This window comes from Cervus elaphus, chromosome 19, assembly GCF_910594005.1.
Source record: "Cervus elaphus chromosome 19, mCerEla1.1, whole genome shotgun sequence".
Classification (NCBI taxonomy): Eukaryota; Metazoa; Chordata; class Mammalia; order Artiodactyla; family Cervidae; genus Cervus; species Cervus elaphus.
Window position 1 is genome coordinate 35191925 of NC_057833.1, and position 27418 is coordinate 35219342.

Below are 27418 nucleotides of genomic sequence, written 5' to 3' on the forward strand. Positions count from 1 at the left end.
ACATCTTAAAATTTACATTTACCAATTATCAGTGAACTAATCTTTTTGTCCCCTGTATTACAGGAATCATGGGTAAAGAAGGAAGACAAGCTGCAAGGAACAGTGACTATGCAATAGCTAGATTTAAATTTCTCTCCAAATTGCTTTTCGTTCATGGTCATTTTTATTATATTAGAATAGCTACCCTTGTACAGTATTTTTTTTATAAGGTGAGTTTCATGGAGATAGTCTAGAGTTAATTGCTAACAGTATTTGAGGTTTCAGTTTAAAGAATGTTATTAATATTACCATACAAGTTAGTCTGAAAATTTTTTCTATAAGTAAAAATAATAGTCTATGGAATATACTTTTTTTATTTTATCATAAATCTAATGTGTACTCACAGTGGTTGCCTGAGGCCAAGAGTGTGAGTGATAGAATTGACTAGAAAAGTATATGAGAGAACTTTGCTTGACAGAAAAGTTCTTTAACTTGATTGTGGATATATGAATTTGTCAGGATACATCAAAATTCACACTTATTTTATTCTATGCAAATTAGAACATGATTAGTTTGATTTCTTTATTGTTATTTTGTCCCAAACCAGTAATAAGTTTTAATTTTACCTCTAATATTATGATTTTAAGCAGAAGTTCTTCATCTTTTTTGGGCCATGAATGACTGGTAGTCTAGTAGTATAAACTACTCAGTATAGGGATTTTAGGTGCATAAAATAAAATACATAGAATTACAAGGAAGCCAGTTATGTTGAACTATTGTTCTATCTCTTGACCCTTTGGGCAAAGATAGGATTATTTGGAACCAATGTTAAGCACCTCTGAATACCAAAACATTTACTACATCAGAGTGTTCTGTGTTGCATGTATTTCTATAATTAGTAGCTGCAGCCCAATGAAAGAACACAGGTAGATTGCATAATGCTAATAGATGATGTTGGCAGTTTTTTCTTAGCTTATTATAATAACTTTTGCTGTGACCTATGGCTTTTGTAATGGAAAGAAATTTTGATACTCCATTTATTTTATTTTAAATATTTTTGCATTCTAAAGTAATTTTAGCCCTAAAGTTTAAATAAACCTTCCTAATTGTGTTGTGTATGAAAAGTATTGAATAATAGTTATAAATTCAAAATTATCATATTGTTTGGCAATGACAGGAGTCAAAGGTATTTTCATGTTGACATTTGCAGTGCTACATAGACTACTTTTAGGCATTTTTTAATAAAATGGGATTCTTATTTTCCTATTTTGTATGGAAAAGTTCTTATGGGCAGATCTATTTACCATATCAACTGAGATTATTTTCTGGACTCTTAAGTTATTTTTAGAAATCATTTCACATTTAGACTTAAATATTTCAATTATTTCCATTTAATCTTGTTTTTCAGAATGTGTGCTTTATCACACCCCAATTTTTATATCAGTTCTACTGTTTGTTTTCTCAACAAGTAAGTAAATAGAGTCTTTTGTTTTATCCTTTTAGATAAAGAGTAGAGTATGTTTGTTCAGGTCTTGTTAAATACTTGGAGGGACTTTTTCCATTTTTCCTAGTCCTGCAAATAACTAGATAGACATAACTGTTCTTACAGTATACTTAATTAGCTTAGCGTCAATATTCTTTTTTCTGATTTTCAGTGTGAAGTGAATGTGAATGCCAAAAAATATTTTAACTGTGGATGCTTTTTTAAAAAATAGATATTATTACTCTTAATAGCTTATGAGAGGACTTTGCTAACTGTTTTCAACTTATGTATAGTATTTCTGTAAAATTCATATCAAGCCAGGCCACATAATTATTGTAAGATTACATCATTATTTATTTTTTGACTCATAGAATTTTTTTTAGATTTGGAAGAAACATAGTGATTGAGTCCAGGGATGACATATAGGTTTCATCTCAGAAGGTAATTAAATGGAGGTTCTAGGAGTGCTATATTGAAAAGGGTTCTGAAGCTATATGGCTATATGCTCAGAGGGAAAACCTTATAGTAGGTTAAGTAGCTATAATGAACACTTGATGGGTCATTTCTTCGTATACATGTCACATAGAGAAGGAAACTGAAATCCATAGGGATTAAGTAACTTGCCCAAGATTACATAGCTAAGTTAATAACCAAACCATGCTTGGACCTATTGCTTCTGACTACCTGACTACCTGCTTCTCACATACCATACTCAACATCTCTAATTGATCAAGACATTTGTTCTAACTTATTGAAATTTTTAATTATCTTAGGTTTTGGGTTGTTTTTTTTTTTAAATGAGTTTCCTACTCTTAATCACCGTTTTCTCCTTTGTTTACAACCTGGAATTCTAAATTTGAGACATCTGCTTGGACATTAAGTTAGTTAATGTTGTGTCCGACTCTTTGCGACCCCGTGGACTATACCACCAGGCTCCTCCGTCCATGGGATTCTCCAGGCAAAAATACTGGAGTGGGTTGTCATTTCCTTCTCCAGGGGATCTTCCCGACCCAGGGATCAAACCCAGGTCTCCCACATTGCAGTCAGACACTTTAACCTCTGAGCCACCAGGGAAGCCTGCTTGGACATTGATTGCTAGTAAAAATGTTTTACTTGGATGAAATAAAGAAAGCTGTGAGAGCATGTGACAAGAAGACTTAACCTATTTTGTTTAGGTTTTCAGGGAATTTATAGTATAATCTGAGAGACAGTATCAATGTTAATAAAAGCTATATGTAAAGAACAGACAAACTGCTAAGCACTTAGTATCAACAGTAGCACATATAACTGTTTAGAAGAGGCAGCTATCATCAGGAATTTGAGCCAGTGTTTTTAAGTTTCATGGATCATGGATTAAAGAAAGTGTAGGACTTAGGTGGGAAAACAAAGCAATGAAAACAAAACTAAATGTGTAGCATATCAAAGAAATAATAACAAACCTAGGACACGTAAGAGAATTGTGTAAAATTACATCACAGTGATCAAATTAGGATATCTTGAAATATAGACCCATCTGACTGTAATAGTAGAATCAAGTGTCATAATATTCCAGTTTCCACAAAGAATATAAATGTAGAAACATTATGTCTATATAAGAAACAAATTAGACTTACTAAAATGGATTCAGTGTAAACTGACAATATGTAATTTTTATGATGCTTCTTTGTAATGAATAATAGTAATGTAGTCTAGAGTCTACAAATTCCGACAAATTTCTCTTTCTAGACACTATATGACAGCGTGTACCTGACTTTATACAATATTTGTTTTACATCCCTGCCTATTCTGATATATAGTCTGTTGGAACAACATATAGACCCTCATGTATTACAGAACAAGCCCGCCCTCTATCGGTAAGTGTTTTCCAATATTAAATATCCATACCACCTCTTGCAGCAAGTAGTACATTATATTTCAATAGTTACCCATTTTTAAAAGTATCTTAAAAATAAGCAAAGATATCAGGCAATTTCTTGGTGACTAATGTCTTACTAAGGAAAGTACTTAAGTTTTCGTATGGTTTATAATTGTTGAACATTGAAGAGAATATTTGAATGAGTTTTCCAATGTTTTTAGGAATGAATAGTTTCGTCCTAGGAATGCATTGAGCAGTTGCGTGATTTGCACTTACTGTTTTAAACCAATAATACTCTGTTTCATGGGCACACACAAAAGTTACTCATTACTTACCTGAAAAATAGTTCGTGTTCTAGCCCTGCCGAATTTATGGGTAGTAATTGATGCAAGATGGAGAGTTGAGGCCATTAAATCCCATCCCAGGCCCCCTGGGTTATTCCTTTCTCAAAACCAGGTAATCATAGATACATGGACTCAGCTCAGGACTAGCTTATGATTCCCACATTAACTTGACCTTTATGCTTATAGAGATACTCAGTTATCCAGAAATGGCAATAACTTACCTTGATTTCCCAGGATATCTAGGCCTGGGCTTGACCCAAGATTGTACTTAGTTACTTAGTTGTGTCTGACTCTTTGCAACCCCATGGACTATAGCCCGCCAGGCTCCTCTGTCCATGGGGATTCTCCAGACCAGAATACTGGAGTGGGTTGCCATGCCCCTCTCCAGGGTATCTTCCCAACCCAGGGATTGAACCCATGTCTCCCGCATTGCAGGCGGATTCTTTATCACCTGAGCCACCAGGGAAGCCCAAGAATACCGGAGTGGGTAGCCTATCCCTTCTCCAGGGGATCTTCCTGGCCCATGAATTGAACCAGGGTCTCCTACATTGCAGGCAGATTCTGTAGCAGCTGAGCTACCGAAGTCCTGACCCAAGATTGGCACAGGCTTTTCTGCTCATAATAGCTGTTGATAGACATGAACTCAGTTAGGAACCTCAATGCTGAACCTAGCTCACATGACTCCACCATAAAGAAATAATCATGGCTGGTTATAACAGAATATAACAGATTTGACAAAGAGGAAATTCCCAGGCAGTCCAGTGGTTAGGATCTGGGCTTTCACTACTAGGGGGTCAGGTTCAATCCGTGGTCAGGAAACTAAGATCCCATAAGGCACACATTATGGCCCCAAAAAAGAAATAGCAACTTTACATAGTTAAACTGAAGAATTATGCCCATATCATATTTCCTGTATTTGAATATGTTATGAAAATATAAGCTGTATGATTTACAAGCAGTGGTTTGTAAATTAGGTTTTGTTCTTTTGCTAAAATTGTAAGCAATTTTGAATTAAAAAGCCATCTTTTTTAATTATCAAATTGTAATAATTATTTAGTAGGTAAATAATAAGTCGTGATGTATTTTTTTTTCTCTTCCTTTTTTTTAAATTTGCAGAGACATAAGTAAAAATCGTCGATTAAGCATGAAAACATTTCTTTATTGGACCATCTTGGGTTTCAGTCATGCCTTTATTTTCTTTTTTGGATCCTATTTTCTCATAGGGAAAGATACATCTCTGCTTGGAAATGGCCAGGTAAAATATACAGTTTTTTTACAGAATGTTTTTAATAATTAATGTAGTTTGGCTTTTGATAACTTTCTGTCTTAAAAAATAAAGTAAAATTACGTTTAAGTTATAAAGTTGTATATATTAAATTAAAATGCAATTATTAAAAGGTTTTAACTTAATCAAATTTCATACAAATGAAAATTAAAACAGAAAGGCAGTGAAGTGTAATTTTAATGTGAAATTCAAGTTACCTAAGTAGTTTTGTGGGTTCAAAAATTAATTCATATAAGGGAATATATTCATGCCACTGCATGCTGTTCACTTCAAGATTGTGTTTATGGTAATGATAACCCTATATGCAAAACAGAGAAAGAGACACAGAAATACAGAACAGACTATTGAACTATGTGGGAGAATGTGAGGGTGGGATATTTCAAAAGAACAGCATGTATACTATCTATGGTGAAACAGATCACCAGCCCAGGTGGGATGCATGAGACAAGTGCTCGGGCCTGGTGCACTGGGAAGACCCAGAGGAATCGGGTGGAGAGGGAGATGGGAGGGGGGATCGGGATGGGGAATACGTGTAAATCTATGGCTGATTCATATCAATGTATGACAAAACCCACTGAAATGTTGTGAAGTAATTAGCCTCCAACTAATAAAAAATTAAAAAAAAGAAAAACAGAAAATAAAATCCTTTGCCCACAAAAACAAAACAAAAAAATAAATAAATAAATAAAAACCTTTAGACTACGAAAAAAAAAAAAGATTGTGTTTTAATAATAGCTACTGTTTATTTTGATTCATTGGAAAAGACCCTGATTCTGGGAGGGATTGGGGGCAGGAGGAGAAGGGGACGACAGAGGATGAGATGGCTGGATGGCATCACTGACTCGATGGACATGCATTTGAGTAAACTCCGGGAGTTGGTGATGGACAGGGAGGCCTGGTGTGCTACGGTTCATGGGGTCACAAAGAGTCGGACACGCCTGAGCAACTGAACGGAACTGAACTGTTTATTTAGTACTTAATATTGTGCTCAGTGCTTTACATGCTGCATTTCCATTAATCCTCACAGTAATTCTGTTGGAATGATACTATTACTCGGCCTTTTCAAATGAGAAATAGAGACAGTGTCTAGGGTTTTGCTTTTAAATGGATGAACTTTTTTTTTGGTGTGCTTAAAAAGTGCTGCTCTACTCTTAAGTGCACAGCAGCAATCCTGAAGATGTCAAGTTACAGTTTAGAATGGCCATATTTCTGAAATGTAAAATTGGAAAGGAGTACCACACAGTATGTTGCTTCCGTGTCCTGACTGGAATGCTCATGTTGAGAGATTCTTTGCAGAACTAGGCCTCTCTCTAGGCTTAACTAGATAGGTTAGGAGGAAAAAGAAATGACATCTGTAGTCCCGTGATAGACTGAAAATACTTGTCACCTTAGTTTCTGTTTTCTGTTGGCAGTACTTAAGAACTCCAAAATATATTTGCAGTTGGGAGAATATGAAGTTTTATCTGTGCAACAAACATTTATTGAGGACCAGCCATTCCCATGTACTATACTAGTGTCTGGATTTATGAGAGGAACTAACACACTCCATTATGGAGCTTAGAGTCTTGTGAGAGGTACTGGAAATGAGCAACTGAAATAACACAATATTCAAGAGCATAAAGGAAATGGATTTCAACTTTAGAGAGGCTTTAACCATGCAAATCCCTTTAGGATGTACAATAGGAACATACATATTATTGCCACTTTTGAGGACATACTTAGCCAGGTTTGGACAAATATATGAATCTAGTTTGTGTAGCATGAATGTTACAGCAATTCCCTCAAGTAATTGAATTTTATTCAGTTTTTTTTCTCTGTTGCAGGTATATTCCATGTATTAACTTACTAAATTGTAACAACAATCCTATGTGAGGAAAATATATGTTACTTTTTTTCATATTAGAAAAGTAATCTCAGGTTAAAAAACTTGCCTCAAGTCACATAGTAAATAAATTACAAGAGTATAATTCAATATTATATAATTGATATATAATATTCTATATTATACAGTATAGATCTGTATAATGTCAAAGCCTGTATGCTTTGCCATGATCCTAAATTCTGTTGAGAAACAGTTATTAGCCTAGTACACTTCTGTGCAGTATTACCACCTGTGCAAGGACCATCAAACATATATATATATTTGCCTGTGCTAGGTCTTGGTTGCTACTCACAGGCTTTCTTTAGTTGCAGTAAGCAGGGGCTACTCTCTAGCTGCAGCGCACAGGCTTCTCATTGTGGTGGCTTCTCTTGTTGCAGAGCAGGGGCTCTAGAGTGTGATCTTAGCAGTTGTGGCCCATGAGCTTAGTTGCATCTTTGCATGTGGGATCTTCCTGGACTGGAAATCGAACCTGTGTCCCTGCATTGGCAGGCAGATTCCTAACCAATGAATCACCAGGGAAGTTCAGTCATCAAATATATAGTTATATGGGTGAGCATGCCCATTTTCACCTGAAATACTGGGGTAAAAACGGGACAGAATAAAGAGGGAAAAAGTTAAGAAAAAAGGAAGATGTCATTGGATAAAAAGGAAGTTAAAGAGATCTCTTTTGTGCTAGTTTTTCTTCTGATTTTGAAATACGGTATCGGAAAAATATACAAAAATAAAAAATAAAACTACCTGTTCTCCTTGTACCCAGGTGTAATTATTCCTATCGTTTTTACATATTTCTCCTATTATTTTTTCATTAACCTCAGAATTTATATCCTCTCAATAACCTCATCACCATTTTCCCCTTAATATTGCCTCAGTGATTTTTCTTGTTATTAAAAATGCCTCAAAAATATTTTTTTCATAGCTACATAATATTCATTACATGGTATAAATTATTTAAGAATATTACAGCTTTGATTTGCTTCTAGTTTTTAGTGACTTTTAAAATTAAATCTTGAGCATGCTTTATATGAAATTAAAAATCTTAATGCAAGGTAAATTGTTCTGGCCCTTTGGTATAAAAGTTTCTTTTTTTCTTTTTACCACTTGTTAACTACCATTTTTTTTTAACTCAAATTGTATATCATTAACTTCCTTCCCCTTTTAGCCTACCAGTTCTATCACTCAGATATATACCACTGGAAATTTATCTACCACTCCCTGCCACCAGTACTAGTAGATACAGTGGGAAAGAGGCATATGTTACAGTCAGTCAGATTGGATTTACATCCTGGCATCTGAAGTTATCATTTGACTGATTTGGGATGAATCAGTTAACCTCTCTGATACTCAGTTTCCTCCATCAAAATTAGGAGTTTAATTACTACCTTATTGGTTTGCTGTGACAGAGTAGGCAATGGCACCCCCCCTCCAGTACTCTTGCCTGGAAAATCCCATGGACGGAGGAGCCTGGTAGGCTGCAGTCCATGGGGTCGCGAAGAGTTGGGCACAACTGAGTGACTTCACTTTCACTTTTCACTTTTATGCATTGGAGAAGGAAATGGCAACCCACTCCAGTGTTCTTGCCTGGAGAATCCCAGGGATGGGGTCGCACAGAGTCGGACACGACTGAAGTGACTTAGCAGCAGCAGCAGCAGGTTTGCTGTGAAGAATAAATGATATATGCAGGGCATTAGGCATAGAGGCTAGCATACAGAGTACTCAATCTTCAGAGTATTACTTGTTATTATTACTATCAAGTCTTTTTATTGAAGACCTTGTTGTACCCAATCCCATCTAGCCTACTTCTCCCACAAACCCTCTCTATAACCATATAAGTTAAACTGCCCTTGTTGGCTCTCTCAGAACATGCAACATTCATTTCTAGAGTTCAAAGCTATTTCTATGTTTCCTCTCTAGAATGCTGTTTACCTCTTTCTCTTATGACTGTTCTTCAGGGTTGAGCCTAGGTTGTAATTTTGAGAAAGAAAAACCTTTTTGTAGTTTTTACTACAAAGCTTTTTTTTTTAATGTTAATGATTTTAATTACTCTTTCGCACTATAATGTCATCAGCTGTTGAAACCTAATCATCAAATGATAAGAGCTCTGTGTTAAGATAGAAATATACTATTTTATATTTATATTACACAGAGAAGTCAGTATCTTTATTTTAATTCAAATGATTTAACCACTGTAATTACCAATCAGGTCATTAAAGACACATATGCAATTTAATTCCTAACAGTAGATATAGATTTATTTTAATTAAAGCTTGTATGATTGAAATGCCTTTGATTATCTAGTTCATTGCATAATTTCCCTGCGTATTCTCTTATTCATGAGAATATTTAAAGCACTAATAATACTTCAAGCAGTCAATAGGAAATTTTCATGTACAGAGAACAGAAAAATATACCTTGCTGCTTATGGTATCACCCAACAATTGGTCAATGTTTTAAATGAATAATAAAGAGTTTGTACTGGAGAACTGAACAACTGATTAACTCTATAGAAGGTAATTGTCTTATAGATCAATGTATAGTTAAACCTGTTACAAAATTGGAGGAAGTTATATTTTTTACTATTTCTACTTCCTGGCCTCCTCTTCTCCCTTGAATGTACTCCTGTGGGACTTTCCCCCAAAGCTCTCCCATTCAAACCATGTTCTTTATGGTCAGCAGCACCCACTTTATTGCTAAATCCAAGAACATGCCTCAGCACTTATGAACTCAACCACTGGGTACAATTTATGAAGACTTCCTGCCTGCCACAGTATCTTCTCTCAGTCTCTATAAGTTACTTTGGCTTCATTACCAATTATTCCTTTTCAGTCTTTCAGGGACCATAGTAACTACCTTCTTCCTGCTTCTGTTCTTCCCCTTCCTACTATCCATTCTTCTCACAGCAGCCCAAGTGATCTTATAAAAATGAAAAAATTTTGGACTACCTCTTGGACTGTATTTCCTTACCACCTTCCCTTTTAGTCACTGTATGCCAGCCACACTGGTTTTCTTGCTCCTTCAAACTAATTTATTCCTGCATTAAGACTTTTGCACTTGCTCTTTCTCTGCCTAGATTCTTTTCCCTCATGTGGTCATGTGGCTGAATCCCTTAGTTCCTTCAGGTCTCCTGAACTATCACTGGTTTGACTCAGACTTTCTAGACCACTCCAGTAAAATCTGTCCCTCTCACTTTGTCACTTCCCGACCCCTTACTCTACATTTATTTTTCTTCATGGTGCCTGCCTCTGCCTGAAAGTACATATTTTTAAGTTTATGTCCTGCCTTTTCCATTATACAAGCTCCATGAGGTCAGGAATGTTACATTATTACTGCTTCATTCCCCAAGGCCTAGAATGGTACTTGGCATGGAATAGATTCTCAGTTACTATTTCTTGATTGGCTTTACAAGTGAGTAATGAATCATCTTCTTTAATTCGAACTATATGATTGGCTTTATTAAATTATTAGGTATCAAATTAAGTTAAAAGAAGTGATTAAAAAAACCCAAAACATTGTGATAGAAAATGTTTTGAGCATCTGTCTCTTCTGAGCAGGAGCAGATCCAGGTTTAGTAGAGTAGTCTAAACCTTACTCATTTTGGCAGGCCTTCTTTCAGTGAAAAAACATAAAACTGTAAGTACAAACATAGTATATGTAAAAATGATTGTGAGTGACATAAATAGCTTCTACTTAGAGCAAGCCAAAGTAATACGCCCATCTCAACTTCTCTTTAGCTGGATCCCCAAATTCCCTCTGCCACTCACTTCATCACCAATTAAACTAAATTCAAGGGGAAATCAGAGGGAAATAGACTTAAGTTATTGCTGCAGTTGAAATAAATTACTTTGCTAATTTACCCAAAAAAGAGAATGTGAATTTGTTTTCTACAGCTCCCTCTAGGTCCTTAAATGCTCAAATTTTAAATCATCCTCTGCCTCAAAGGAGGATACATATAATTAGCCTCAATCTGGGTCCAGTAAAACCAGATACTGAGAGGTAGATATGTGTGGTTGTTACCATTTCCAGGCCCATGTGGCCTGACTGCATTGATTACCTGCTTCCATATCACTGAAAGAGGATCTGGCATTCTTAAGAGCTGAATTGAGTGAGATACAATGGTTTTTCAGTATTCTAAGTCATTTCTAGAGATGATAAAAGCAGGAAAAGTCATATTGACTTTTCCTTTATTTTCCCCTTGACAAATAAGCACCCCAAAATACCCTCAAATAAAGGGATATTAATGTTTCATTGTTGATTGTAAGAATCATTATTTATTGGTTGCTTTTTTACCTTTAAGCTATTTGTTTTTTAATTGAAGTATAGTTAACATACAGTGTTGTTAGTTTCACATGTATAGCATAGTGATTCAGTTGTATGTATACATATATTATTCTTTTTCAGATTTCCATTATAGGTTATTACATGATCCCTGTGCTATATATACAGTAGGTCCTTACTGTTTGCCTGTTTTATATATAGTAGGGTGTATATGTTAATCCCAAACTTCTAATTTATCTTCTCTCCCCATACAACCCCACTATCCCCTTTGGTAACATAAGTTTGTTTTCTGTTTCTGTGAATCTATTTCTGTTTTATAAACAATCTCATTTATGTCTTTTTTTTTTTTAGATTCTGTGTATAAGTGACATCACATGATATTTGTCTTTCTCTGTCTGACTTACTTCACTTAATATGATAATCTCTGGGTGAATCCATGTTACCAAAAATGGCATTATTTCATTATTTTTTATGACTGAGTAATATTCCATTGTGTATATACACCACATCTTTATTCATTCATCTGTCAGTAGACATTTAGGTAGCTTCTATGTCTTGGCTATTGTAAATAGTGCTGCTATGGATATTGGGGTTCATGTGTCTTTTCAAAGTAGTTTTCTCTGGTTATAAGCCCAGGATTGGGATTGCAGAATCATATGGTAACTGTTTTTAGCTTTTTAAGGACCATTATTCTCCCTAGTGGCAGCATTAATTAAATTCCCACCAACAGTGTGGGAGAGTTCTGGCATGCTGGCTTTTTGTTGCACTGTGTGGGCTTTGTCTGGTAGCGGAGCATGGGCTCTAGATCTCCAGGCTCAGTGGTTGCAGCATGCAGGCTTAGTTGCCCCTAGGCATGTGGGATCTTATTTCCTGGACCAGGGATTGAACCCACATCCCCTGCATTGGAAGGCAGGTTTTTAACCAGTTGGCCACTAAGGAAATTCTTCTGCAGACTTTTTAATAATGGCTAGTCTGGCCAATGTTAGGTGATTACTCATTGTAAGAAATTTTGATTTGCATTTCTCGTATAATTAGTAATATTGAACAATTTTTAATGTGCCTGTTGACCATCTGTGTGTTTTCTTTAGAGAAATGTCTATTAGGTCTTCCGCCCATTTATTTTTTTTAATTAAGCTGTATGAGCTGTTTGTATATTTTGGAAATTAATCCCTCGTCTGTAGCATCATTTGCAAATATTTTCTCCCAATTCATAAGTTGTCTGTCTGTTTTGTGGATGGTTTCCTTTGCTGGCAAAAACTTTTTTAAGTTTAGTTAGGTCCCGTTTGTTTATTTTGTTTTTATTTCCATTATTTTAAGAGACAGATCCAAAAATACATTCTTGCACTTTATGTCAGAGTGTTCTGCCTATGTTTTCTTCTAGGAATTTTACGTTTAGGTCTTCAATTTCTTTAGATTTTATTTTTTTATATGGTGTTATGGTGTTAGGGAATGTCCTAGTTTCATTATTTTACATGTAACTGTCCAATTTCCCAGCACCACTTATTGAAGAGATTGTCTTTTCTCCATTGTATATTTTTGCCTCCTTTGTCATAGATTAATTAGACCATAGGTGCATGGGTTTATTTCCAGGCTTTCTGTCCTGTTCCACTGATCTGTGTGTGTTCCACTGATCTATATGTCTGTTTTTGTGCCAATATCATACTGTTTTGATTACATTAGCTTTGTAGTATAGTCTGAAGTCAGGGAGCATGATTCCTCCAGCTCCATTATTCTTTTCTCAAGATTATTTTGGCTATTCAGGGTCTTAAGCACTGAGTTGGTCATTTATTTTGAATTACTTAGATAAGTGTTATTGCCATTGGAACCCACTTGTTTTTAAATGACTGGTCTTTTAAATAGTGTTTTTTTTTTAACCAATGGTAAAGATTATGACTTTTGGTGACGTAAATTGACATAAAGTTCTGGTTATGCTCTTGTTTGTGGAAATTAAATCCTGATGTTCTTTGGGGAATCTGCATTTTTAATAAATCTTAGTCAGTTTTGGCTAAAAAGCCCAGAGCAATACTGTCTGATTGGCATTAACTGCATTTTTACATGGAATCCTTTGAGTCATTCCACTAGCCATTACCTTTCCTTTCAAGTGTTGGTTTCGTGTATAAATTTCTTTTTACTTGATCTTTCTATGCTGTGTCCAGAAATACAGTGGCAGGTATTCTCCTGTGACTTTTGGCTGGAGTGGTTTCAGAAAATAATTATAATTGAACAGGGTTTATTATCATATTTACTCTGTGACGAGTAAAGCAGTTACTAACAAGTGTATAATTCTCACTAAAAACTATCTGTGCCACACAACTTCAAACCTGTCTTTGAGTTTCCAGTCTGATAGTGTTATCCAAAGGATCATTTATGTAATAAACATAATAATGCTTTATGGTATTTCTTCTCATTCTCCTTTAACTTTACTAATCTAATCAGATTTCAGATGTACCTGACGTAAATGATGCAAGTGATTTTCAGTGAAGAATGTGATTATTCTTTGCATCACTTCTGTTTCAGCATCATTTTAACATGTAATACAGTACTAGTTTATTCTTTGTGTTTTAGATGTTTGGAAATTGGACATTTGGCACCTTGGTCTTCACAGTCATGGTTATTACAGTCACAGCAAAGGTATGATACAGAAATTAGGAGCGTGGACATGTTTTGTCTATAGAGTTCTAAATTTTCTTCATTATTTTAGTGATACAGTTTTTCTTTTTATTGTCAAGAATAATTTCATGGATGGCTAGTTTGATAATTTTAATTTTTGTCAAAAAATTCATTATGAATTCATTTTTTAATTCATTATTTTGGAAAGCCTCAGCTGATTTTTCTAGTCAAAGGAAAGTTAACTCCTCAATACCCACCTGTGAAATTATGCTTCTCTCTATGTAATGCAAGATAACACAAGCTGGTTTAGCCCATGGAGTTGATAAAGTACTCATGAAATTTTAATGCTGCTTCCTCACAGAAGAAGAATAGTATAAACTTGAAATTGTTCAGTTTCATACTAGGAGCCTTTCATTAATATTTGTCTTCTGAGGGACTTTGCCATAGGAACTTTTTAGTCACTTATTCTTGGGTTGTATCTGAGAAGTTAAAGATTTATTAATTTACATTAAGGATTTTTTAATTTATTTTTTTAGATGGCTTTGGAAACTCATTTTTGGACCTGGATCAATCATCTTGTTACATGGGGATCTATTTTATTCTATTTTGTGTTTTCTTTGTTTTATGGAGGGATTCTCTGGTGAGTTACTATATTGTATTTTAATTACATTGATTCAACTCTAATAAATATTTATTATGATAGGTTATATTATGAACAAATTCTGCTCAGAATAGTTTGTTGTTGTTTTTTTTTTCTTTTTTTTTTTTGGTCTTGTTTATCTCACAAGACCTCCAAAAATTGTGTAGAACTCTCCCATAGCCCTCCTCAGGGCTGGGGGGAGGGGGCGTCCCTAACTCTCAGAATAGTTTTAGACCCTATCCTGGTAAGAAATTTAGTTCTTTCAGTTGATCTTACTAATAAGGAAGAAAAAAGAAACTAACAATTACTCTATCTACTGCATTCTAGTGTTTTACCTGAGGTATTAACATTGATTATCACAATAATCTTACTGTCCCTTTTTTTCTATTTGGAAACTGAACTCTTTAAGATCACAAAGGTTAAAAATAAGATTTACTTGAAAATTATTGTTCTTTATGCTAACCATAGTATTGATACTCTAAATTATTACTAATGTATATAATAAAATAAGTCACATAAAAACATTAAAGTTTCATGAATAAGTTAACTTATCTCTCAAAAGTAAATAGTGTGCTGTATTTTCATTGCTAAAATCAGATATTCAGCTTCTCTGATAGATAAAAAATGAGTGCTTATCCTAAAGAATCCTAAAATTCTTTGATAAATCATGGACAACTGAAGTCTCTGAATTAGAGTATTTATATTACATTGCCTACTGTGTCTGCAAAATATTGTATCAGGCAAAGTATTACAAAAAGCAGGTAAAAAATTTGGATTGGCTAAACATTAACTTTAATTAGGATTATAAAAGGATGCTCATGACTATCATTTGTTTTTAATCCTCTTTATTTCTTCATTTCTTCCTGTATTTCCCCATATTGCTTTGAAGTGATATGTACAAAACCCCAAAAATGGTATTTTGACAAAACCTATTACTATGTAGAACTAATATTTGTGAGTACATTTATTTTTAAATAAGTGTGTAGAGAAGATCCTCTAACTAGAGCTTTCCAACCTAAAATTTTGGTTATCAAGCTTATAGTTGCTTAGTAGAAAACATTTTGTTACATACTTTTCTTGCTTTTTTAACCTCTTAAGTCTGTATTACAACATAATTCTTTGGATTTCCTACCACTGGGATAGAATAAGTCAACTACTTGGCACTTTCCTAATTAGAAAAACTGATTGTCATTCAAGCGAATTAAATTGGATTTTATTTTTGACAGTGAAAGTGTATCACATTTTATTAGTTAGTTAATTAAATTACATTGATTTGGAATTTTGAACATTTTACCTCCGTATACGTAAAATTATAACCTTCGAATATAGTGGGTTTACTTAATGTCTTGATTTAAGAATCTGTCTTGTCAGTTTCTTCTTTTATTAAGCCCACTTTCTTTGCAGGCCATTTTTGAGCTCCCAGAATATGTACTTTGTATTTATTCAGCTCCTATCAAGTGGTTCTGCTTGGTTTGCCATAATCCTCATGGTTGTTACATGCTTATTTCTTGATATTGTGAAAAAAGTATTTGACCATCAGTTCCATCCTACAAATATTGAAAAGGCACAGGTAACCACATTTTATATACAGTACCTTTTTAATTAGGAGTCTTTAATGAGTAGTTTTCATTATAATTTGTTCCTATTAGAAAATGGTAAATTAACTATTCCTGTATCAAGTGTTTTGCAATATAAATGTTGTTAAATGTGATACTGTTAAAGTTGTATTAAGTTTTTGACTCCTGAAAAATTATAATTTTAAAATTTCATAGAAGTAGAGTAGAAATATAAAACTATCAAGTTATATCCAAATAATAGTATAAATACATCTTAAGTAATATCACAGCATTTGATCAAATATATATAATTGGGATATATATCCATGTCTTTAGAATCATTAGAATTTCAGTAGTACTTCTTTAGGTTATATTGTTGGCAACAGAAGAAAGAAATAGTTCTTTAACCTAAATAACTTCTACAGAATGGATTTTTACAAAATATTTTCTCTCATTGAGTACTCACTAAAGTATTTAAACTACAACAGGTATTAACAGTGTTTACATAGTGTTTAAGAATATGTTCTTAAGGACCTGATAGTTGTGGGTTCAAAATCCTTATTCTACCACTGGGTAGCTCTGACTTTAATTCTCAGTTTCCTCATGGGTAAAATTATGACAGAAATGTCTATTTCATTGCATTTGAAGATTAAATGAAATAATATTCAGACAAAGTGGATGCTCAAGAAATAAAAGCTATTTAGTTGAATGTACCATCTTTGTAATTTGACTTGTACATAACCTAGAAATCCTAGTTTGTTCTGTTAACTGTACCATGGCATTGAATATATATCCTCAGGAACACATTCTGATCAACTTTTATGCCCCTGTAAACACCAAGTTTATTAATTGTTTAATTCTTCCTAGGTTGAGTGTTTGTTGCAGATGGGGGGTGGGGGCGGGGGTTGTTGTTTTTGCATGTTTGTTGTATGCAAAGCAAATTTTGTTTAAATTTTGGAAATTCAGTTGTGTGTTAATGCTACAAATAGAATAAGTGCTTCCTAAGTATTTAGTGATTTGTTAGGCTTCCTAAATCGTATATGGGTTTAATTTCAATTGATCATATTAACATTTCTTTAGCATTTACTTGCTTTGGTCACTCAATTCTAGCCAGTATACAGTTTAACACCATTGAAGCAGTGCAGGCATCTGAAGCCTGACAGACTTAATTTAAATACTGTTTTAACCATACAATGTATATTCTTAATCAAGTCACTTCCTTAAGCCTCAGTTTCTTCCTATATAAAATCAGAATAATAATTACTACCTTACATGATTGTTAGAGACAATTAATATGAAGCACCTGGGTCTGTATGTAGTAAGTCCTCAGTAAGAACATAATTATAATAATGATTAGGATGCTGTTCTAATACTGATCTTCAGCTCAGGTTGAAAAAATTTGCATAATCTATTTATTGTGTCTGCCTATGCATTTACCTGTATCCGAATATGGACAAATTTTTCCACTGTGCAAGATATTACTTAAATATCTTTTGTTTGCCTTTTTTCTAAGCTTCAGAGATATTCTTTTTTTTTTTTTTTTCTTTTTTTTTTTTCAGAGATATTCTTGATAATAGAATACTACTTTTAATACATTGACTATTATACTTTTTCTAGACCTTTATGAAGAACATTTTTGTCTTCTTGCCTAAAGTTATATTTCACCAAAATAGATTAATGACATCACTTAAAGACTTAAATTTTTATAAAAGTAAATAATCAGAATTATTTACATTTATCCTTGGAAATTTTCTTTAGTCAGAGTATTTACATACTTACATTTTTCAAAGAGATTTCTTAATGATAATACAAGATGATAATATTAGTCCTTATTTTTACGGGCCTCTTTTTAAAGGATTACATAGGAAGTATTTGATACCTTAAGATGGACCCTTAAACAAGAAAAAGTTAAAAGTGCTTTATATTTTGGTTCTTTTACCATGGGTTAGTGGATTTAAAAAATAGAGTTAAGAAATCAATCATTTTTCTATGTGTGAAAGCCAGTATAATCTCCCTTTCTACCCCTACTAAATTTTTTTTAAATGATTTGACTGGATATTCAACTGGAGTCTGATCTAAAGAGGAAAAGGATGTATATATGTATAAAACTATGTCCCTTTGCTATACAGCAGAGATTGGCCCAACATTGTAAATCAATTGTACTTCTGTAAAAAATGAACATATAAAAATAAAGAGGAAATCTCTGCTTTCACTCAGGGATTTTTCTGTTTTTATTAAGACAGTATATGGTCCTTCAAATCCCATGTGTGATGTTATTCTTTTGCTATAGTCAGTAATTTTTATTGTTTCAGACTTGTACTGTCACCCCTAATTTCAAATGATAAGAAAATTGTTAGAAAGCTGTCAGTTCCTTAACTTCATTTTGCTATCATCCAAATAGTAGCAAGAAAAATTATATCACAAGAAGAGGCGGCAGCATTGATTCTGAGTTTTTCCTGCAGAACAGCAGTGTGGTAATAAGAGTAAATTGTTGGGATAGCAAATGTCAGTCATGTATGTGTACCGTGTATGATACTTCCTGCTCCTGTAGGAACAAATGTCTTTACCAAGCTTGTCGTGTGTCTGTCTCTTAGATGATAAGTCCAGCTCACTGACTTGCCGCATGTCCCGTCCCTCTTCTGTCCACTTGTAGATGTACTCCAACACAGTCGCTTTCAGTGACGAGTTCATCGCACTGCAGCCGTTGTCGAGGGCAAGGAGTCAGCTGAGCAAACTTAGGTAGAGTAGGATGAGTAGAACCTCATTAACTCTTCTGCATGCTAAAGGTCAATTTAAAAATATTCAAAAGATGGGCAGAGGCATGAATTAAGAGTGGGGCGTTTTTGTTAGCACAGCTCTGTCTCTAATTTGACCTTTACCATTATGTATGTTAAAACCTAAAAAATATCCATTTCTTTGAGATGAAAATTCAGCATAACAGGACAGAGATCTGTACTTTGTTATATGTTTTATACCTTAACTACCTTTCCTAACACAATTCTAATGCTTCTGCTTGTCATACTCGTATTTAAGAATGCTCCTGCATGTTGAGTAATTTAATTTAAGCTACAGGAATTCATCATACAATTTAAAGTTTTAAGTTTCAGTTACTTAGAAGTGAGAGTTGCCTATTTTTTATCTTGCCTTAATCTGTGTTGTAAATACACATGCATATTTGTCTTTGTACACTGAAATGGCTGCTGAAATATTTCATATCCTTGCTACTGTTTAGTGCATCTATAAATTGAATAATAGATTTTGTATCTCATATATATCTTTATCTCCACTGACAGATTCATTCTGTCAGTTTCTGCAAAAAATAATTAGTAATCCCAAGGTGTCTTTTGATGGAACAGAATTGAAAGTTTAAATCCTAGAACTTTTCATATTAAGATACCAAAGTTATATATTAACTTTAATTCCAGTCTGGTTTGAAGAGGAAAAGTAATATAAAGTTTCTTTGTTTTTAGTTTTGGCACCCTTCAGCTTCTCACCCTGGGTTTTTAATCATATGTATTTTTTAAATTCTTTTTTATTCTGTAGATTTCTAATCTGTGTTCACTTGATCAAATGAATGACTGTGACAAAGCCCTGCTTAAATAACTTATGTAACCTTGTAATTTTGAGTTCTTCCAAAATTTTCCAAGCCTTTTGATTTTATTATTCCTATTAGTATGAGGGTTTTTCAAATATTCTGCTTTGAATTACAAAGATATATAATTATAGATGATATACAAATGGGAGTTTAAGTGGTAGTCAACTAAATTTCATGTTCAAAACGAGAACTAAAATGAAAACACACTTGGAAGATTTACCACCAACTTTGGTTGAGCCAAATATGTATATCATTTTTATCTACATGTGCCTTCTGAAAACAGTGCATACTTATCACATTTTTGAACATCTAATAAGGCAATAGGAGAGCTCATTATTTAAAATAACACTCTGGTAAGCACTTTTGTGAGGATTAACTTTTGCATTGTGAATAATCTTAGTATTTTTATTAAATCATATTTTCACATGTCATGGTGGCTCAAATCAAGCAACATTTTTTGCGTAGTGATAGACAAAAAAGGAATGAAGCACTGCTGCTGCTAAGGCACTTCAGTCGTGTCCGACTCTGTGCGACCCTATAGACGGCAGCGCACCAGGCTCCCCCGTCCCTGGGATTCTCCAGGCAAGAACACTGGAGTGGGTTGCCATTTCCTTCTCCAATGCATGAAAGTGAAAAGTGAAAGTGAAGTCGCTCAGTCATGTCCGACTCTTAGCGACCCCATTGACTGCAGCCCACCAGGCTCCTCCGTCCATGGGATTTTCCGAGCAAGAGTACTGGAGTGGGGTGCCATTGCCTTCTCCGATATTCTAATCAGATTAGAATATTAATTGAGCTTCAAGGTTCTTCACCTATCAGATGACCATTTTACATACTATAGTCTTATTTACTTAATATCAGCATCAGCAAAAAACAAAAAGAAATATAATCAACCAAAGGTCAGGCAGAAATAACAATTGATTACATGAGTGGTGAATGACCACTGGATGGGCATTTGCTCATAGCTTCATGAAGAAAAAGTGCCCACAAATATCTGTCTGCTGGTGTATCCTGTGAATTTTAAATGCATCTTGTTTTTGAATCGTGTTGAGCAATATTCCTGGGTGTGGTCCATGATGACTTGTTTACTATTGTAACTGGAAAATTATGCATATATTGAATGTCTTTAAGAGTTTTCAAATCTTTTGTAAGGTTAGTATTGATACTTAAGAACCATTAACACAAAGCTATTAATAATTTTTTTAAATAAAAGAAAGCTCAGTTTGAATATTTTCCACTCCTTTATAAAAGGCAAAGCTATAATAATAAGCTATCTTTACATAAACTTACTGTACTCTTGAAACCAAGAAATTCTATTTTATGTATATAAGAAATTTACTACAGCATTTTTTATAGAAATAATTATTGATTAGTCCTAAGACTGAGAAAACACACAGAAATGAGGAAAAAGTATGTTTTATTTATTGAGGAACTTTCTTTTTTTGGTAATTTAAGAAAGGTTAAAATTTTTAAATTAGCTTGGCTATGGGCACATATTCCTTAGAAGGTCTCTAATACTTAAAATATAGAGGGAACTCCCTGGCAGTCTAATGGTTAGGGCTCCACGCTTTCACTACTGAGTGCCTGGGTTCAATCTCTTGTTGAGAAATTAAGATCCCACAAGCCATGAGGCATGGCCCCTATGAAATAGAAAAAGCAAAGAATAGAAATTGATTTGAGTTAGTTAATACTAAAAAAAAAGATATTTTAAATTAAGGATTAAATTAATTTTGTTTACTAAATCAAGTCAAGCTTCCCCCTACCCATATGTCTAACATTTGAAAGGCTATTTGATTAACCCTTCCACTCTGCTGAAGTCCAGTTAGAGAAGTCTTCTGAGAAGGAGCATGAGAAATATGAAATGAGACATACCTTTGCAATAAGAACCCTAATTCTTGTTGACAAGGAATTTGTTTAATGGAAGAAACTGAACTTTCCTGCCGGAAACCTGGTTGTAATTTAACTTTGTGCCCTGTATAACCATGGCTTTGTTTGGTGTGCTCCATTGTATGCTCCTTAAGCTCCTATTAGCTCTCTTTTGTGACAGTAAATGAATGTGGTGGTGTGTGAACTTTCATTTGTGCCTCACAGATTGTGGACCCTGACTTGCTGTTTTGATTCTAAACTTATATACAGTGAGAGTATTGTTCTGTAATATGAGACTTGTTGCTTTTCTGTCCTTCCAGATGGAAGAAGATAAGGGTTCAGTCAGCTCAGCATATGAATTTGCTGAAAGCAAGCACAGAGGGGAGGACAGTAGGCACCTGCTAGCTGAGGCTTGCAGCCAGCAGGACAGTTCTTGCGTGCACTAGGTAGTACTGCGCTGGACCTTCCTGGGGATATCCGCTAAGCTTGGGGCATGCTATGGGAGAACTGGCCTCACATTTCAGTTTTTACTTTACTAATTCCTTCACTGTTTCTCATATGTTGTTTTCATTTACCTGTTTTCCTTTTTTGGTGATCTTCACATTTTTTATATGTCTGTACCCAAATATTTCATTTCTTTTGGAGTTATAGTTAAATCTTACTTTACTTCAGATTCTGTCTTATTGTCTTATAATCAAGCATTTATTCCTTTTCACTTCTTTTGAAAATATGTCATGCTATTTCTCTTATTTCTGAAGTCACTTTTCCCACTTTGTAGTTGTATGTCATTTTATACATGTTAATGTAGTTAGATACCACATTACTTACCTAAGTCTCCCCCTTGAGTTGAATGGTCAAATGAATGAGTGCTTAGACCTGGTACTGAATAATTTTCTGTTGACTGATATTCACCAAACTCTCAGTTCTTAACTTTTCATTAGCTTTCATAGTTACATCTTTGTAATAGAAAAGTGTGAATTAATAAAGACTTGATTCACTCCCCTCTTGAGAAATAAACCCTACCAACTACTTCTATATCTAATTGGGATATGCAAAATACTTTAATTGGTAGTAACCAAGGAAGATAAAAATTCTTACCACTAGTAATTATATTTTTACTTGGGCTATTTGCCACTTTGGATATTGTAATTACTGATCAAGAAGGTGGTACTGTGTCATCTGAGATAACGCTTATAAGTAGCGAAACTTTAAAACAAAGCTACTTAAAGATTGTAAATCAAGACAGTGGAACAGATACAGTAATTTGAAAAAAAATATGAATTACATTGAAAAATGTTTTTAAAATTAGATTCTTTTAATGAATTGCCCAAAATGGAAGATGCTGAAGATTAGTCAGCTATCATTCATTATTTTAATTAGTTGAAAAGAAATCCAAAAGAACTCAGAATTTTTATTTTGTTCAGGGATATTTCATGTGATTATCTTTACAACATATTTATCTTGTATTTTGATAAACATAGAAAGATTTTTAGTTTTTAGAACATGCACTCATTGGCTGAAAGGAAAACTCAGCTGAAGGATGCACACTGGTTAAAGAGGGGAAGCTGGCTGGGATTTAGATTATGTCCTGGTTATTTCCTAGAGCAGATAATCCTTTGGGTCCTGGCTGTGCTAATACTGTGAAATTATGTCCTCTGTGATAAAAGTTCCCCAAAGGCTCAAGCTCAAGTGGATGTTTCATAAGACATGTATCTGGTGCTGCTTTGCTTTAATATGTGCATTAAAATGTAGAGTATAGTTGAGAATTGGGTTCATAGAATGCCCCTAAAAATAATAAGGGCCTTGTTATGATTACTTTTCCAAAGGAATGATAAGTGAATTCTTCTATCATGCTGTGACATATGGTCTGTCTTCCTATAAATAAGAAAGCAGAAGAACCCTTAGGCCATGGATATGATTTTAGTAAAAGTGCTGGAGGTGTTACCCTGATCTGCAGTTTTTTTCTGCATATCACTAAACTTAAATTGGTTGAGTAAAATGTATGTTGAGTATATCTCTTCTCCTGTATTTCTGTCTTTGGCATATATTTTGAGGTAAAAATCACTTGTAAAAATAAGTGTTAAATAATCCCTCTTCTATATATTCTTTCTTGAATTGGCATTTATTTCTCTAATCAAAATTTGGTTAGCCTTGCCAAATCAGACAGAGAGTTATGCTGAGCCCTAAATGTTACCATGGGCCATAGACTCTCCTAGTTATCGCCCTCTTTGTCACCTGCCTCTTAGGCCTTCATTGGTCTGTCATTTCTTTCTCTCTGGAGTCCTGGCTCTACTCTGGATGCCCTTTTCCAGCTTGCACCTAGTAGCTACCATAGAGATATCAACAGGATGCTAGGGCTACTAAACCTTCTCATTGTGGATCAGGGTACTTAAGTCCCAGACCTGAAATCTGCCACTACCAACAACATTTTAAGCAGTTTAAACCAACTACAAGTCACCTTCCTCTCCTTATGTGACAAAGATAACATAGAAATACTGCTTCATTTAACAAAGCAGCTAACTACAGAGGAACAGAAAATCTGAATGGCCTGTATTCAGTTATTTGCCTCTAAAAGGTACACTTTTCTGAATGAGTAAAATTTTGTAAACAGAATCAAACATTTAAAAAGCTGATAATAATAAGGCATATCTGATAAGTGTGACATTTTACAAAACTAATGTTATTTTCAAATCTGTGCTGACTTACTGAACAGCATTTTCATCTGGAGGTTAAAATGAAGAAAGGTACTAGTATTAATATTATTTCTACCAAACAGTAATGATATGCTGTGTATGATTGATACTTAGAAAACTGATTTCTTAACATTAGCTCTGCTGATGAGTTAATAATTGCTATTCAGATTCACCATCTCCATTAAAATAGGAGATTTTATCATTTTTCACAGATACCTCATACTCTTATTCATCTAAACTACAAATTCCTAGTCAGATATTGTTGTTTTGTTTTTCTGGTAATCACACTATTAAAAGAGTCTCAGTCTTTTTGAAAGAAGGAATAAGCCAAATTTGTAAGCTTGCCTAATAATGTATGCTTATTTTCATACTTAAATTTAGGCAACACATATGGAAATCTCCTTTCTAAGGATCCCTAAAAGTCAGTATAGAGGTATTTTATTTATAACTATCTTTCAAAACTGTTTATTTGGGGAGAATGAAAAAAGGGAGGGAGTCTAGGGAAGTAAATATGAACTTGCAGCATGTTTTGGAGAAAAAGACCTTGAGTAAGAGAAGCAGTTATTTAAATACAATCATTAAACAGCCATGTCTTCCAACTCTCAATAAGGACTTGAAGCTGTTACTAGTTTTAGGGGTTTTACTATTCGTAACCAAATTTGGAAATTGGTAATACTCAATGACTTTCTCGATCTTACATTTAAAAGAAAAACATTTCCTAAACAGGAGCCTTTTTTTCTCACCATCATTATAGTTTAAGGCTTCTTTCCAAATACCTCCTATAAGGCTAAGCAAGGTATTCATTTTGATTATGAAGTATATAAAATAATTTTAAGAGCAAAAGAACAAATGTGGTTAATAGTTTGATAAAACTTTATTTGAAGGGTAAAATGTCATGGGAGTGACTAAAAAACTTAGAAATGTTATGAGTTTTCCAAAATTTAGAAGATTCAAGAAGGATTTTTGTAGAAGCAACAGGAGAAAATTCTAGATGTTTGCCATCACTGATGTGAAAATATTGGATATAAAAGCAGTAAGCTAGAATTTATTTCAGAAGGGAAGTTCTGTAAAGATGAAAATTTCCACTAGCCTTACATCCCATGTTGGCTCTCCATAGCTGTTTTGCTTGGCAGCCCTTTTAGCTCTGAGTTATGTGGTGGTTTCTGAGAAGTATTGTGGAGAGTGAGTCTTACCAATAAATCAAAATTTCTGATAAGTTAAAAGGTAACTATTTAGTCCACTAAGTAGGGTTTCATTCCCAGTACTTTCCTTTTTTTCTTTTCTAGTATTTATTAATATTAAAAAAATTATTAATTTTTTTTTTTTAAGGTAGTGACCCCCTCTCCTTACTTTGAATGAAATGAGACCTAAATGCTGCACACTCAGTTATACTGGAAGCTGTGATATGAGATCAAAGATGTATACATGGGAAAGTGGTAGAGCTTGGAGATTTGCTAGAGAACAGTATAGTGTTTCCAATACATAGCTTTACAGAAATGCAGTTAACCGGCATTCAGCATTTTCAAATCAGGTGGGGGTTTTCCCCCTTAGGGAAGAAAAAGAAATGTATTTTATTTAGTGTGATCAAAGGGTGATCTGAGAAGTCATTTCTTTATATATGTTTGACATTTTAAGATGTTTACTCTCTGTGTTGAGTTGCCCATAGTTTAATACCTGTCCTCAGGTTTTAAAGTAAAAGGTGATGAGTGCAAAGAAAGATAATTACCTAAAGTCAGATCCAGACCTAAGCACTGTTCTACATGTATCAGTATGTGGACACGCAAATGCTGTTGCCCTTACGGATGTCATCTTTAGTGAATCCCTGTCAGTTGGTTGAGCCCCAGCAGTTAGTAAAGCACATGCTGTTAAATTAAGAAGAACCAGACAAACTCCTTGTTCGGGTTTCTAGTCTAATTCATTGCTCCGCAGATAAATGTGAAGGACCAGATTGTTTTCTTGTTTTGTTGTTCATTTCTAGTTCATCACAGATCAATACTTTTGTAAAATACAATAAAAATGAATTACTAGGAAATGAAATTTAAAAGATATATAAAATAAGCCCCAATTTTGAAATTATTAGATTGAACAGTTAACAAAAATATTCTGTTGGATTGCAGTAAAATTGTCTAATCTCTTAATCTCACTGACCAGATGCATTTGTGTTCTCATGGGCCAGTAACGTGTTTTCAGACCAACAATGATCCATAGATCACACTTTGAGGCACACTGGTGTTTTTGCCAGGGGGGCACAAGTAACAGCTGCTCTCTCAACACTTAGGCTAAATATGTGCTGAGTGCACATCATGCTTTTCTGCCCACACAGTTACTCATTCTTTTTGCTTAGCCTGGAATGCTCTTTCTCTCCCATCTTCAGCTATTGAAATCCCATCCAGTCTTCAGTATGTATTTCAGATGCCATCTTTTTCATCAAAATACTCTCCCACTAATACCAACAACAGCAGCTGGTTTTGAGCTCTCCTTTCCCTTTTTTGATATTTGTAGTCTGCCTTATACCGTAACTATAAGAAAGCAGTATAGTAGCATGGTAAAGAGGTTTGGGCCCTGGAATCAGAGAAACCCAAGATTCAAGCCCCAGCTGGGTGAGCTTGAATATATTTTTTTAACTTCTCTGTTTCCTCATCTGTAAAATGTGTTTAAGTCTGGTGCCTATCCCAAAAGGTGGTTATAAATAAGATAATCCATGAGAAGCTTCTTACCTAGTAACTGGCACACAGTAAGCATTCCATTAACATAACTGCCGTTTCTGACTTACCTCCCACCCTTTTCTTTATCCTTAACTCAATAGACTGTCCCCTGTAAAAAACCAGTGCAGGGCCCTGCTCAGTGAAATACAAGGTGAATTTAAGTGCTTCTGCCGTTTCAATGATACAGACAACCATTGGAGTAGAATCCAGAGAGACAGAGGCTACTGATAGTTGGACAGGTGGGAAGATTTTAGAGAAATGACAGTATTTAAACTGATCTTGGTGTTAGGAGTCAGCATGCTGCCCCTAATTGGTGACAGGCCCTGACCCGTGTTCGCAGGCAAGGAACACTGCCTGGTTGGCTGTGTGGACACAAGAGCATTTAAAGGTAGAAGGAAAGGCAGCCTGAGGTCAGGTTATAAAGGGCTGGTTTTGAGATGGAGGAAGCTGGAGCCCAGTGACCCAAGAAGGAAACTAGGAAACTGGTTAAATCCTGTTACCTACACCAAGATTTCCTAAAATCTTCTACTGAATATTAATATTCCCCCTGGTATTGATTAATTAATGTTCCTTGGGGGGAGGGGAAGAAGGGAAGTTCACCAGAAAAAAACCAAATTTGCACTGTATCTAACTCTCCCCCTGGAGACTGACCATAC

The 27418-nt window shown here is 34.4% G+C and overlaps 1 protein-coding gene across 10 annotated transcripts in view; it reads left to right on the top strand.

Annotated features, from left to right (window-relative positions):
• The window catches only part of ATP11B (ATPase phospholipid transporting 11B (putative)), a 110169-nt gene that overhangs the window by 73130 nt on the left and 9621 nt on the right, over positions 1-27418 (top strand). For 5 of the 10 annotated variants that reach the window (XM_043873578.1, XM_043873572.1, XM_043873573.1 and 2 more), the window contains 7 exons: positions 64-209; positions 1388-1447; positions 3188-3315; positions 4778-4916; positions 13666-13731; positions 14247-14350; positions 15755-15920. In XM_043873578.1, the coding sequence (XP_043729513.1) occupies positions 64-209; positions 1388-1447; positions 3188-3315; positions 4778-4916; positions 13666-13731; positions 14247-14350; positions 15755-15920 (809 nt within the window). Of the gene's footprint in view, positions 1-63; positions 210-1387; positions 1448-3187; positions 3316-4777; positions 4917-13665; positions 13732-14246; positions 14351-15754; positions 15921-18559; positions 18646-21684; positions 21785-27418 lie in introns of those variants that run through there. The other 5 variants (XM_043873574.1, XM_043873575.1, XM_043873577.1 and 2 more) reach the window with 4 other exon arrangements.